This window comes from Amphiprion ocellaris, chromosome 7, assembly GCF_022539595.1.
Source record: "Amphiprion ocellaris isolate individual 3 ecotype Okinawa chromosome 7, ASM2253959v1, whole genome shotgun sequence".
NCBI classification, from domain to species: Eukaryota; Metazoa; Chordata; class Actinopteri; family Pomacentridae; genus Amphiprion; species Amphiprion ocellaris.
In genome coordinates, this window is record NC_072772.1 from 14,366,916 (window position 1) to 14,380,661 (window position 13,746).

General features: G+C 41.1%; 1 protein-coding gene across 1 annotated transcript; it reads left to right on the forward strand.

Annotated features, from left to right (window-relative positions):
• Positions 1-286: 286 nt before the first annotated feature.
• barx2 (BARX homeobox 2) lies at positions 287-11,449 on the forward strand. Its single transcript, XM_023282485.3, has 4 exons — positions 287-715; positions 5,941-6,256; positions 9,094-9,178; positions 10,354-11,449. The coding sequence occupies exons 1-4, from the start codon at positions 529-531 to the stop codon at positions 10,636-10,638; spliced, it is 873 nt and encodes a 290-aa protein (XP_023138253.2). The 5' UTR covers positions 287-528; the 3' UTR covers positions 10,639-11,449.
• Positions 11,450-13,746: the final 2,297 nt, after the last annotated feature.

Here is a 13,746-nt window from a genome sequence, read left to right on the forward strand (position 1 = left end):
GGGTTTTTGATTATGATAGTTTGAATTCTGAAAATAGGATCTAATTTAGACGAAAGACAGAACTTGTGGATTAACAAATTGTGCGTAATATGGAAATAAATCCCATGGAGATACAAGTTTTTGTGCTTTTTTTTTCGGTGCGACGTGTTTGGGAGGTGGCCATGTGTATGTACAGTATATGAGATTGTTTGTGAGAGAGAGAGAGAGAGAGAGAGAGAGAGAGAGAGAGAGAGCGAGCAGAGCAGCAGTGGAGATGGTTTATATAGCAGGGGGTGTGCGCACACATCGCACTCACTTCATGACCACTGTGGCGCAGTGCGCAGCTCGAGTTGAAGGCTGGCTGCCGATCTTCACCACGACACTTCAGGGAAAGCTAAACTGCGTTTAACAAGACACGCAATGAGTTGTTTAAACGTATGAACTCCACTAGTCGTCTCTCCAGACGATTCAACCTGCATAAGCTTAGACATTAAAACTGAAAAGACACTTTGCGCAGCGAAAGTAGCGCACGGCGCACAGGGACAGATCATGCACTGTCAAGCCGAGCTGAGGCTCTCCTCCCCCGGGCAGCTGAAGGCTGCCAGACGGCGCTACAAGACTTTCATGATTGACGAGATCCTCTCCAAGGAGACTTGTGATTATTTCGAGAAACTTTCTCTGTACTCGGTGTGCCCTTCGCTCATTGTTCGACCAAAGCCTCTTCATTCATGTTCGGGTAAGAGCTCTGAGTTTTGTCAACTAATTAAGAAAGGAGCTTATTAGTTCGGAGGAGATTACAGGCTGAAGGTAATTATTACGCGTGGAAATTGTGACACCTACGCTGTATTATTATCATGTGTTATTTGAATTTGGAAAACAGAATTAATTGAAATGGTGCATGACTGAGGAAATGTTATTTTACGGTGCAAAAAAGTTTATACCTGAACAAGTCGGGTGAACTTGCACGTCTGCATTGGGGTGTAACAGCCGTTATGCAGCTGTAATGGCGAAGTTAATGTGCTACCATCAAATTGTAATTTTTTTTAATACTCACTCCCCGTGCAAATGAAAATATTGATATCTGCACCAATTCAACGCACCGTTTGCTTAATTTGTTATCTCACATTCGTCGGTTTGCGCAATTGTTTCACTGAGCAGTTTAAAATTAATCACAATTAATTTAGGCTTTGTGTAACAGCTGCAACTTCACCTTCTTTACTCTGTAGGCTGCTTTACATTATAAATCACAGCAGCTGAGTGTTAAGGGCTGGAAATCAAAGACATGCGCTGGAGTTAGTGATGCTTGAGGGCTTTTGTTGGGCGCAAGATGACAGAAGACTAAACTGAGCACTTACACACAGAAGTCAACAAAGAAGCAGTAGGCCAGATAAGAAAGGTGAAGAAAAATGTCACTCTAGAAGCCCTTTGTAATTAAGCTGTAACCTTTAGTCTATTTGATCTAATTTGCTTTGATTAACATGTGTGTTGTGCTAAGCCAAAGGCCTTCCATAATGAGTTGTGCTACTGCTGGGCACTTACAGATTGAGGAGCTGGATTTTCTGAGTATGTGACCCAGAACAAGGCAGAGCTGTCTGCCAGAAATATGTATTTTAGAGTGTAGTCAGTAGACTCACAGTATAAAAACACAGATTAAAGATAAATAATACAGCATACTGATATATATTGACTAGTACTGGATGAAATACAGAGCTTTTTTTTTACATTACCAAAACCAGTAGGGTTTAGTGCTGTTTCTTTGAAACTTTATTTTCCTTCTATTTTTATTCTTTTTTTTTTACCTCATTACCTTTCGTTATTATCAGATAGATAGATAGATAGATAGATAGATAGATAGATAGATAGATAGATAGATAGATAGATAGATAGATAGATAGATAGATAGATAGATAGATCATTTGCAGTCACTTATGAAAGCCGCCCATTAGACGTGTCTTGTACTTACTAAAGGTTAACAAAGTATAGTATGACAAAGCTCAGATGGCACATTATATTATCTTATCAAAACAAAACCTCTTGACTGACTCTTAATTGTACATCCAGATGAATCCAAACAACTCAAAGGCCACTGCACGCTCGAGTAACCATTAGGATAATTGCTCCAAAGTCTGAAATAATAGCCACTGCAATTTGATGATGACAGCGATGGGTGGATAAAAATAGGGGCAGCGATTCCCTCATCCCTCGGATATGGATTGCTGTATGCTAGAGGGCACTATGACTGAGCTTTGGCACCCCTCTGTTCGGATGGATAGAGTAACCCACCCTGCATATTAGAACACTGTGCCCACCACTTATTTGTAGCTGCGGGGGTGTGAGACACAGTATATTCCCCAACATCAATGGCTTTAAGTGCTTGATATAGAAGCTGGCAGGCTTATAGGTCCTGGGCCAAAGAGAGGTGACTGGCCCCTGCTTGGCCCCGGACAGTGAAAGTTGACTTCTTCATTCTGCAAAGGAAGGGATGTTATAGCCTCCTGCTGCCAGTGGAGGCCGCTGGAGGACAGTGATCCCAATAATGCGGCCTTAAGGAGTCGACAACAAATGAATTGCTGCTTTTACTCACATGCCACTCAAACATACCAGCTCCATGTTCGTCCCGTGTCTTCTGTGGGGATTTTTGTGAATCAAGTTTTCTCTAAATCCTTAGGTCAATTGCAAAACGAAATGCACACTTTGCTTTTATACGGCGATCGTGACTAATACCAATGGAGCTAATTCCTTGTCAGTTGCAGCAAGAGACAGAGACAATGAGCCCTGACCTGGTGCTGAACAGACGTAATGGCAGGTTACAATATTTCATTTGGCGTCCCATCTCTCAGCAGGACCCAGGGAAGGGCTTTTAGTGGTGGTTTCTGGAAGAGGTGAGAGAGATTAACATCAACTGTGGTGTAATCTCACCTGACAGCAGAATGAAAAATAAAAACAGAAAAAAAAGTAGGAGTGTGTGAAGCCTGAGGGCGGCTGCACACTGCTTTGGTACACGCTGAGAGCTTATAGGAGAAATCTTAGTGAGCAAAGGGGTTTTCATCCCATCTTAAACCCTAATCCGCTGCAGACAATAAAGTCTCCCATTAAGCATAAAGTCGACTTGAGAAGGTTGATTACACCCTTGTCAACACACACAGGCAAGTATGCACACACACAGGGACAAAATGTGCACACATCTTCCATCTTCGCTTAAGGATTTTGTTTGACAGCCTGTCATCTCCCTGTCATTCCAGTACTGCCATCAGATTTCTCTGTCTCTAAAACGGATAAGCAATAAATAGGCTCTAAAAGCAGTTTATGCTGGGCTGATTTCTGCTGCCACTTGTGTGGATCAGGTTTCAGATTTACTCGCACAGTTAACATGTTTATTGCAATTCTTTTTTACTGAACACTTGAGGAGTTTATCTGGAGAATTTACCATGACAGTCACACTTAAAAAAGTTGCTCTCAATGAGCTTCATTCAGTTTCTTTTATTTTTCATGTCCTAAAAGTGAATAATTCTAAATAAAGCAATGAGCCAGGACTGATCAGGAAAAACCTGTTTAATTGAGCAGCTTTGCAGTTGTCACCAGAAAGTTTATAAGCAAAACACAAGAAAAGTTCACATACACTTGCCATAGCCAAGTGATGAATCATCCATTCCAGTTTTGCGTTGAAAAAAGGAGTGAGAGAAGAAGTGTAAATGTTACGAAGGGGGAGCAGATGGTTGGAGGAAATACAGAACACCACTTGAAAGCTGTGGTGAAGATGCTATTTGTCATTTGTAAAAATAACATTTCCTTCTTCCGTTAACAAAAATATGACAACAAATAGGGTTTGTTCGATAAGAATTACATCATCCTAACTGCGTTATCAATAGAGAAAGCAGTTGGTATTAAAAGACAGGCTTAACAAGCTGCTCTTCTTGATCTATTCTTAGCAGGTATGTCTTCTGTAATGGTTACTATAAGCACTTGTGCAAGTCCCTACATTCCATCTGTGATTATCAAGAGTATCAGTGTGCTTTTGCATGGGGCTGAGCTGCACTCTTGCAGCTACTCAAACAGTTTATTTGTAGACTATTGACAGGACACTGGCACTTGTCAACAACATGTCAGAGAGATGGTTTCGCTGTCAGTGGAAAGTCACCACGGGGGCTGACATTTCCCTCTTTGCTCTCTCTTTTTCCTTCTTTCTCTCTCATACTCCCTCTGGGGGACTGTCTGGAGACACCTTCAAGCTCTTTGCTGACAGGAGATTTCCTGACAGTTGTGAAGACAAACTGAGGTGTGTTCATCCTTCAGAAAGGCATGAGTGACGCTGTCCCTCCACTTTTGTGCCATTCTATGAATTACGATTCAACAAGTGTTTGCGTAAAATTCAGAGTATAAACCTTAATTCAGATGATTCATTGAAAATCATTAGTACAGATCTGGCATACTGTCAGAAAGACTGAGAACAATATAGATGGAAACATATAAACGGAGAGCATGAGCGTACAACCAGAGAAGAAGGGGTCTTCTTGTCTGGACTTGCTGCAATACCAGCAATCTAACATTGTAGGATTAGTGATGACCTCAGTGCCTTACCATGATGTCATGATAAGCCCAAGGCAGTGTCTGGTGTGTGTGTGTGTGTGTGTGTGTGTGTGTGTGTGTGTGTGTACGTGTGTGCAGAGCAACTGTGGCTACCTGTATGCAGTACTTATGCTCCTCATGCTTGACTTGCATCTCATAGTGGGGTTTTACTTTGAATTTGTGCACAGTTTACATGCGTAAGCCTCCGCATTCATTCCTCACTGTTCTATGAGATTAGACAGCCAGACATGTTGCACCTTCTTTTCTATGAGTGTATTCACTTCTTTTATTCTTCACCTTTGCACCACATATGTTGCAGTTGATCTTGAACAACACAGAAACTCCTAGAAGTAATGAAGTTGACAGAGTTTTTTGTTTTTATTTTTGTGTTCTCTGGTGTACATGTGTGTCTAGTTTGTCTAGTGGTTGATGAGGAACTCATGGAGACAGATCTACCACGGACAAGCAGGACACACATGCCCCATTGCAGTCTTTTTATCACCCTTTATATCTTCCTCATCCTCCCCCATAATCCCCCCTCGTGTCCTCTGCACTGCTCCTTATCAGCCCATGCATCAGAGCTTGCACTGTGCTCAGCTTGCCTGTAAATTTTGGTTTATGGATTGGTTTTATATTTGAAGCTGTGAGGATTTTTCTGGAAGATGTTATATTCACTTTATTTGACCCGCTGCATCCTCTCTGCCAACCTCCAGGTCTCCATCCCTCCCGCCCAGGCTCCAGACAAGTGCTGCTTTTTATTGATTCTGGCGTCTGCTGCTTCTGTCTGCTCTGATAAAGAGCAAAAATGTGTGTGTGTGTGTGTGTGTGTGTGTTTGTATAGAGCTGCATGAAAGAGTGAGGGAGAATTCAAGAGGGAGAAAAAAAAAGTTTATTAGTTGAACAATGTTTGATTTAGGTTTTAGATTTTATTATAGCTCATTCTGTGTCTTAATGTGTGTGTGTGTGTGTGTGTGTGTGTGTGTGTGTGTGTGTGTGTGTGTGTGTGTGTGTGTGTGTGCATACGTCAAGGTCGGGGTGTGTATGAGGTGGTTTGTGTTGGGAAGCCAGTTAGTGTTTAACAGCCTCTGAAAAATAATCATTCACTCGAAGGGTTCAGAGGATCAGTGTAAAACACAGCATGCGTCATTGGGATCACAGCCCTCTACATGGAGGAGGTCAAACCCAAAACACTTTTCACTGCAAACAGTGGTCAATTAAAAATGAACCTGTCCCAGCAATTACAGCCGGTCGATAACGGCACAACCAAGGTGGCTGAGGAGTTCGTGAGAGCTCACTAAAAACTTAACGGTGATTCAGAGTGAATCTAATCACTGCACTTTAAAGCATTTCGTTATGTTCCTGTCATTCTGACGCTCCCTGTCCCTGCTCCTCCAGGCTCCTCGTCACTACGTGCCTACCCCCTCCTCTCGGTGATCACGAGGCAGCCGCCCAACCTGCCCCCCCACCTCCCGCGGCCGTCCTCCCCGGGCTCGGTCCACTCGCACCTGCCCCTGCTCTCCCCGCAGCATCCGCGAGGCTCCGAGCCCTCGCCCAGCCAGACGCCCCTCAGCATCAGCAGCGAGTCGGACACTGAGCGCAGCACGCCCCGCCTCAAGAAGCCACGTCGCAGCCGCACCATCTTCACCGAGCTGCAGCTGATGGGCCTGGAGAAGAAGTTCCAGAAGCAGAAATACCTATCCACACCTGATAGGTCAGTATAGTTCAGATGCTCACATATGATTGCATTGATTGTGGTTGATAAGAATTAGAAGTCTGTACAGGAACATACACCCACACACACCCACACACACAATGACTGGACTTCATAACAGCAAATGAGTGAAGAGTGATAAATCAGGAATGCAGCTGGAGGTTTAGTGACTAGGCGACATGAAAGAGTGCAAACCATCGATGCGTTAAAGGTAACAGATACAAGGTTATTAAATCTATCGGAGTCACTCGCCTGTAACACTTTGACGATCTGCATAGCTTGCACTGAGCACATTTTGAAAGCACAGAACACGCCTGACACACACAAGCGCATTCACAAAGCCACAGATGCAATTATCAAGCAGTGGTTAACCTAACATCATAATTTTTGATTTATCCTGTGGGGGAATGTCTCATGTAATGTGAATTTGTCCACGCCAGAGCATTACCTCAGCATTCTAGTTGAGACAAGACTAACGTTTTAACCCTGAGCGTTCGAAGAGCAAAAAGCCCCAACAAAGAAACACTGACTTATTCAGGAAAATGGGGACAGTGGCCAACACAAGCAAACAGAAAATGTATTACACTGATTTACTGCCAATCATTTCACACATGTGCAGGTGTATATAAAGTACATTTAGCTTTCTACAATAAGATGAAGTAATCTATATGTTAATATCTGTGTCTTTAAGTTCCATTCTGTGGGTCATTTTTGGGACCTGACATGAGGTTAGACCATATTTTCCAGTTTTATTGTTGACCTCACTTTTATACTTGGCCTGCAGGCTACTTTTCCATTAAAACCCAGAATAGTATTGAACCATGGATGTTGTAAAAAAAGCTTTCCTTCACATTTTAAGTAGAAATTTTAGACTGCTTGTGAACCTTTGCATCAAGTAAAGATTGCCTTTTTGTGCAGTCTACATCACATTATGAATGTTCCATATGTAGATACAGAGTGATGGTTTAAAAAAAAATAAGCAGCTTTATGTAGAATGTGTTCATGCGATTAGACATGCAAATGGGTACTCTTTCCAGACAGATGTCACAAACATTGTAACCTTTTTTGCAGTGTAGTTGCTCACCACATCTAATATGAAAAGACATTAGCATTTTTGGAATAAACCAGATTTATTTGTCGTTCCATTTACATCCCATCCGTGGGGAAAACTCCCATGATGCATTATTAAATATATCACATCTTGGCTTGCCCGGAGCCATTGGAAAGCCGCCATGCCTCATCTTAAAGAAGAAGCCTCAAGGCAGAGCACAACTCAGTGATCAAAACCAACCACCCATATGAATAGCTGTGCCAAAATCCTGCGTCCTGTCAAAATATCTGATTCTGACACTGTGTTGAAAATTAATTAAATACCCAGCTGGTGGAAAAACATCAACAGAGAAAATCCCCATTTAAAGCCTCACATCAAAGGTGTGGCATGCTCCCCACTTTGGTGTCTTGTGATCCAAAGATAGCTTAACTCTTCTCTTCCTTTTCTTGGCGCGAAACCTCTGTGGGCGAGTGGAACCAAAACCAAAAATATCTGGGAAAAAAAAGACTCTTAATTATTCATATCATAGGGAAATAATGATTTTATGCAGCTTCCAATTATAATAATTAGCACCTTAATAATCATCACTGTCATCATCCTCATCATCATCCTCCTCATCATTAAAAGGTATTCAGTTACACCCACGATTCCCCTGTGAAAAGGGTGCAAATGCTGGCCTGGAGGGAGTAACTTAAATATTGTTTCTTCTGCAGTAAGTGTGTAGTTCCTCTACACTGAGAACTAATGACCATAAATAATTGGGGTATTTTCCTTTTCTACAATTACTTTTCCTTGCCTCCAGTTGTTTCCCTGTGACAGACTGGCCTGCGTACGGTAGTGAAGTCTGAGAGACAGTTTGATTACCTGCATGTCTGGTGTTTTTTGAAGCACGCACACACATAAAACACACACAACACACACACACACACACACACACACACACACACACACACACAACTCTTCATGTAAGGTAGCAAGTTATGTAGCCGGCTCCATGAATCTCAGGGATTCTTTTGTTGCTCTGCTTTTTACATTTTCTTCACTCCACTCCTCTATCTCGGCTTCCACTTTCACCATCAAATGAAAGTCAGCCCGTTTCCCTCGGGGGTTGGTGGACGTGAAAAAACCCTTCATGTGACTGTTAAAGACCTTGAGAAGAGCAGAGCAGGGAAGAGGAAATCCCATTTAAAAACAGAAAAGAAAAAAAAACCCGATAACCACTCCTTTCCTTTACAAATGGATGCCTTGTTCACTTTATCTGTCCCTTCCTGAGGTTTCGCATTACACGCCAACCAATAGCCCTATTAGTCATGGATCACCACATGTGGTGGATGCATTCAGAATTTCTCCAACAGCCCCAATCATCCAGCTACAAGTGCTGTGATTGGATTACTAACCTCGGTACAGATTTTTCAAACACCGCTTCCTTAGCTGCAGGTGTGCAGACTCGAGCTACTGGCATAATCTTTGATATGGCATTCACAGACAGAATTAAGGGTTTAAGTGTGGTCTTATACTGTATTTAAGTCTGCAAAGCTGGGAACCTTTAGGCATGAAACCGCACCATATACTTGTTGCAAAAGACGACAATTACTGTCAAGATTTCTATCATTACTGTCTTTTCCTGTTAGCTAGAGAAAATAGACAGATCCTGAACAGCGATGAAAGAGATTTTTAAAGCAAGTGAATATGATATAGAGTTTGAGTAGGTTCCAGGAAGCTAATGCAAAAAAGTGCAATAAAGAAAGCAACTAATGTGCAGCTTGTTTCGTTTGTGATTCTGCAGGTTAGACTTGGCTCAGTCCCTCGGCCTCACACAGCTTCAAGTGAAGACATGGTACCAAAACAGGCGCATGAAGTGGAAGAAAATGGTAAGTAGCAGTGCTGCAGTAACTCATGGTGTGTCTGGGAAGAATGGGCAACATGCAAGAACATTTTTGCATTTGTCTCCTACACCACTCAATTTTTTGATTTTTTTTTTTTTTTTTAAGTTTGCTCGTACAAGTCAGATTGACCAAACTCTCTTACTTGGATGTACTCATTTTAAATTACTCGTTTAGCAGAGTCAGTAGTGGTATTGGAGAGCTGGAAATAATGAGAAAATATTACCATTACGGTTGCTAGTGATATGCTGTGTTATTATAGTAGCAGTGTTAGATGCTAAAAACAAATGATAACTTTGTCAGTGCCTTAAAATGGTACAAAATCCCTGAAGCAGCTGTCGAAGTGAGAGAGTTTTCAACAACTGCTGTTTTTGATTAAACTTATGTGCTAAGATATAAAAAGAAAAATCCAAATATCTGAAAAAAATCTTTAATTAGCAAGCCTCGATTATGAAATAAGCACAATTTTAATTAAGTTTGTATATATTTTCTATTTAAATGAAACCATGCAAATTTAATGTCTTTTTTTCTTTTCATTCTTCAGTTTTTTTTTGGAATTGAAGTATCCCTTCTCTTATGACAAGGTTGGACCACTTGAGGGTTTTGTTTTGTATTTCAAAGAAAATTCCAAATTCAATAAAACTGGTGAATGGCACTAATTCCTTTAAATCACTTGTGCGTGCCACTTGAGAATAAATGAGTCAGTATAAGTGGCTCTTGCATGAGTGGCAATACTGGATAGAAGGAGGTGGATGAAAAATCCTCTGAGCAGCTATTTCTTTATTATTTTTGTCATTCACGGCAAGTTTTACAACCAAAAACACAGCTGTAATTTCACAGCTAACCAAGTGCTGCTAGAATTATTGTCACTATAATAATGAGAGAAGCAAATGGTAGATAGCAATATGGCAGGAAAGGAGGGTGCGCAAAGGCGAAGTGTGGTGTGACTGATGATGACGGCAGTGAGAGCAAACACTTTTGTAGAGGGGTCAACAAGTCGGAGAACAAAAAGACCTGAAATCGTTAAAGATAAATGAGTGCACAAGGCGCAGCCAGCAGCAATATGTCTTCTCTTAATTACTATAATAGCAAGCATTGCCTTTGACTTCTGCTACCATTTATTACCAGAGCAGTCCACTAAGGCTGTCTGTGTGTTATTCTAGGTGCTCAAAGGAGGTCATGAGGCCCCGACTAAGCCCAAGGGAAGACCTAAGAAGAACTCCATTCCCACCACGGAGGAAATTGAGGCCGAAGAGCGAAGAATGAAGATGGAGGAAGAGGACAGGATGAGGAGGGCGGCCAAGGAAGCGGCGCTGGCTCACGGAGGAGATGCATCTCAGCTGGAACCTCAAGATCTCAGTTCAGAAACTCACAATCCAAACGGAGCTAAGGAGGGATCTGAGCGAGAGTTGCCACTCCTTATGTCAGAAACTCACGCAGCCAGCTAAGCGAGAACAAACCAACCAAAGACTAATGCCAACCTGAATACAAATAGTGCCTCAGGATCACTGTAAAAAGCCTGTGTGGTGTTTAGAGCCATTTTGCTTTAGCAGTTTTGGACTGGATGCACATTGGTGGTGTCCAGTCTTTAGCCAGTGTAGCCTTGTATTTTTTGTGTACTGGAACATGTGCCATACAGAGAGCTAACCTACACGACTGCACTGTGGTCCATAGAATAAGGAGTGTAAATCTGTCAAATCCAAACAGGTCAGTCAAGCCTTAATCACAACATAGTGACATGTATCATGCATCATCACGTTATTGTGCTTTTCAACTGTGAGAGGTCACATACGACTCAGTTCTCAAAGCTGCCAAAATATCAGACATTGCCTTACTGTGCTGTATCTATGTATCTTTGTATTACAAATCCGTGATAAAAGCTGATATATGAAATGGCTACAGTGCCTTGTTAGTCTCAGAGGAAAGCTTTTAAAGTGTTGATAAAACCACCATCAAATGCAGTATATTTTTTACAATTATTTCTGATTATAAGTGCTGTATTTGGAGACAGATTTGTACAGTTTAGAAAAGGGAAATGTCTGTGTTTTATTTTGGCACAAATTTGTTCATTATTTGCTCTGCAAAGCTTTCATTTTTAGTTTTTTCGACGCTGAAAGTCAATATTTCTGCCAAGACATACACTGTAACATACTGTAGAAATATGTATAAAGTATAAAATATATGGTCTTTTGGATATATATGTAAAACAGTATTTTTAATTGCTCTTTTAAATTGGATTAAAATATGTATAATGTTTCAGCCGTCCCTGATTTTTTTTCTTTCTTCTTTCACGGGAGTCAGGATGACTTTCAGCCACGAGGGCACTAAGACTCTTAAGCCGTCGTCATTCACAGAGGGAATAAATCATAGCCTGTGCCAGAGATACACAGCAAATGTTGAACATTTAAAATCTCAGAGACGTTTTCAGCCTGCAGGCTTTGCATGAGTACACCAATCGGTATGTTAGACCTGCATTAACAAAACACTGTCTTTAACTGCCCGTCAGTGACTTCTCTATTGCCTTCGAAGTCCGCTCTGTGTCCGCTCAAAGATTTGTAATTTTAAAGAGTTTCACTTTTTGGAATTAAACAGATTTATTTTTATTTGTCATTGTTTCATATGAAAAGTGCAGTATTTTTCTGATGTAAATAATGCTTGTTTGGTAAGCTTGTTTGCTGTTTTTTTAGGTTTGTTTAAAATTATTTTTACTATATACAAGTGTGTGTTTATGTATTTAAATACACTTAATAAAATATCTATCATTTAACTTCGGCTTGGTTTTATTACGATGCACATGCTTTGATTTGGTTTTGTCAACGCAGTGCTGTCCTCACTTTACATTCCGATCTCCGGATTAAACCTTGAACTTCAAATGTCAAATGCTTTGCAACCACATGTGCAACCAGAACATGTGCTTGCTTGTTTGTTTTGGCAAATGCAGCAACAACAATTCATCAACCAATTAAAGCATCCTACAGTATCCTTTTATAGGACTTTCCAAAGCACTGTCACGTCATGCTAAGCGTGTGTAAATCAAGCAGTTACAGTAGCTGTGGCAGGTTGAAGTTCAGGCAGATCCATTACTGATGGAGCTTTTGAGGATGTATTAGCTGTAGTCAAAGTTCACCATAAATCACATTCAACTGAACAAAGCATTTAAGCACTCTGTGTTGTGACATTTATCATCTTTATCTGTACAGTGAATACGATGGCCTCTAGAACAAATAAGGGCTTCTCCGTGTCCCAAGAGTGGAACATTCTAAGGTGTATTTTTTGTGACTGATACCGGACACGGATGAGTTCTAAAGCAAACACCACGCGTTAGCATTGAGTAATGTGTGACGTGCTTTAACGCCTTGTGTAAACACTCTAAGTATGTTTCAAGTATTCACCAGCAGAAGCCACCACTCTTCTGGGAAGAATGATTACCAATTTAACTTTTTTTCAAAATCTGTTAATAAATCAAAGGCATATTGTATGGTATATGGAATGAAAGTCGGAATATATATCATGTTCAGACTTTCATTCCATATATTCAGACTTTCATTCAATATATTGCGACTTTCATTCCATATATTCAGATTTTCATTCCATATATTCAGAGTTTCTTTCAATATATTCCGAGTTTTTTTGCTACCGAGCCCCAGAAGGGACATGTCGGTATGGCGAAACGACAATGGAGGACACCCACCCGTACGAGAGTTTTATTGAGGTTTATTTTGAAGTCGGCCTAAAATACAAAGACATTCAAGCAGTGCTTAACAAGAGGCACAGTTTTCACATAAACGATACTGCTTTTCGAGCAAGCTGGTTCCAGTGCAAGTTCGGAGCCAGTGTCTGACTGAGCACCAACTAACCACCGGCTCCTGGGGACGCAGCAGTTATCGGCCAAAACAATCCCGCTTTGACCGGCTGCATTCTGTGATTCCAGCCGGGGCCCTGAACGCCACAGTCGTGCTGGACTTGATGCACTACGAGTCTGCCATGCAGACCAGCGATCCTGATCCTGGTAAGTTTTATTTCTCCAACACCCTGCTGTTAGCCCGCTATGAATACACAGCTACAGTAGTCCCACATTAATATTATGAAGGCTACACCAGCTAACGTGGTAGGACACAGCATCAGTGATCAGAGGTTGGCGTTGAACTGTTGTTTGCTAACCAGTTAGCCGCCGCTAAGCTAACAAACTATGAAACAATTCCTTATAAAACCTGAGAAAAGGAGCAGCAGTATTTCCTAATAAGACCTGCATTCAAAACCTCCCACGTTGTTACACAACAACCCATTAATTATATTACTGAACTATGTGGTAATCATTGAAATTTCTCTTGAAGAATCAGTGAACTGTTTGCTAACATTATCATTAATGTAAGTCTAAAACTAATTCAACTGATCAATTTAACACAATGAAGTAAAGAGTACTGGTAATGTGCAGCTGTTTTTATCATTTCAAGGTAAAATGCTGATTGTTCTTGAGGTTTCAACTTTGCAGATGTGGAAATTCAAAGCATTGATTTCTTATACTCAGATTTTTTTGGGTGGTTTTCAGTTGTGCC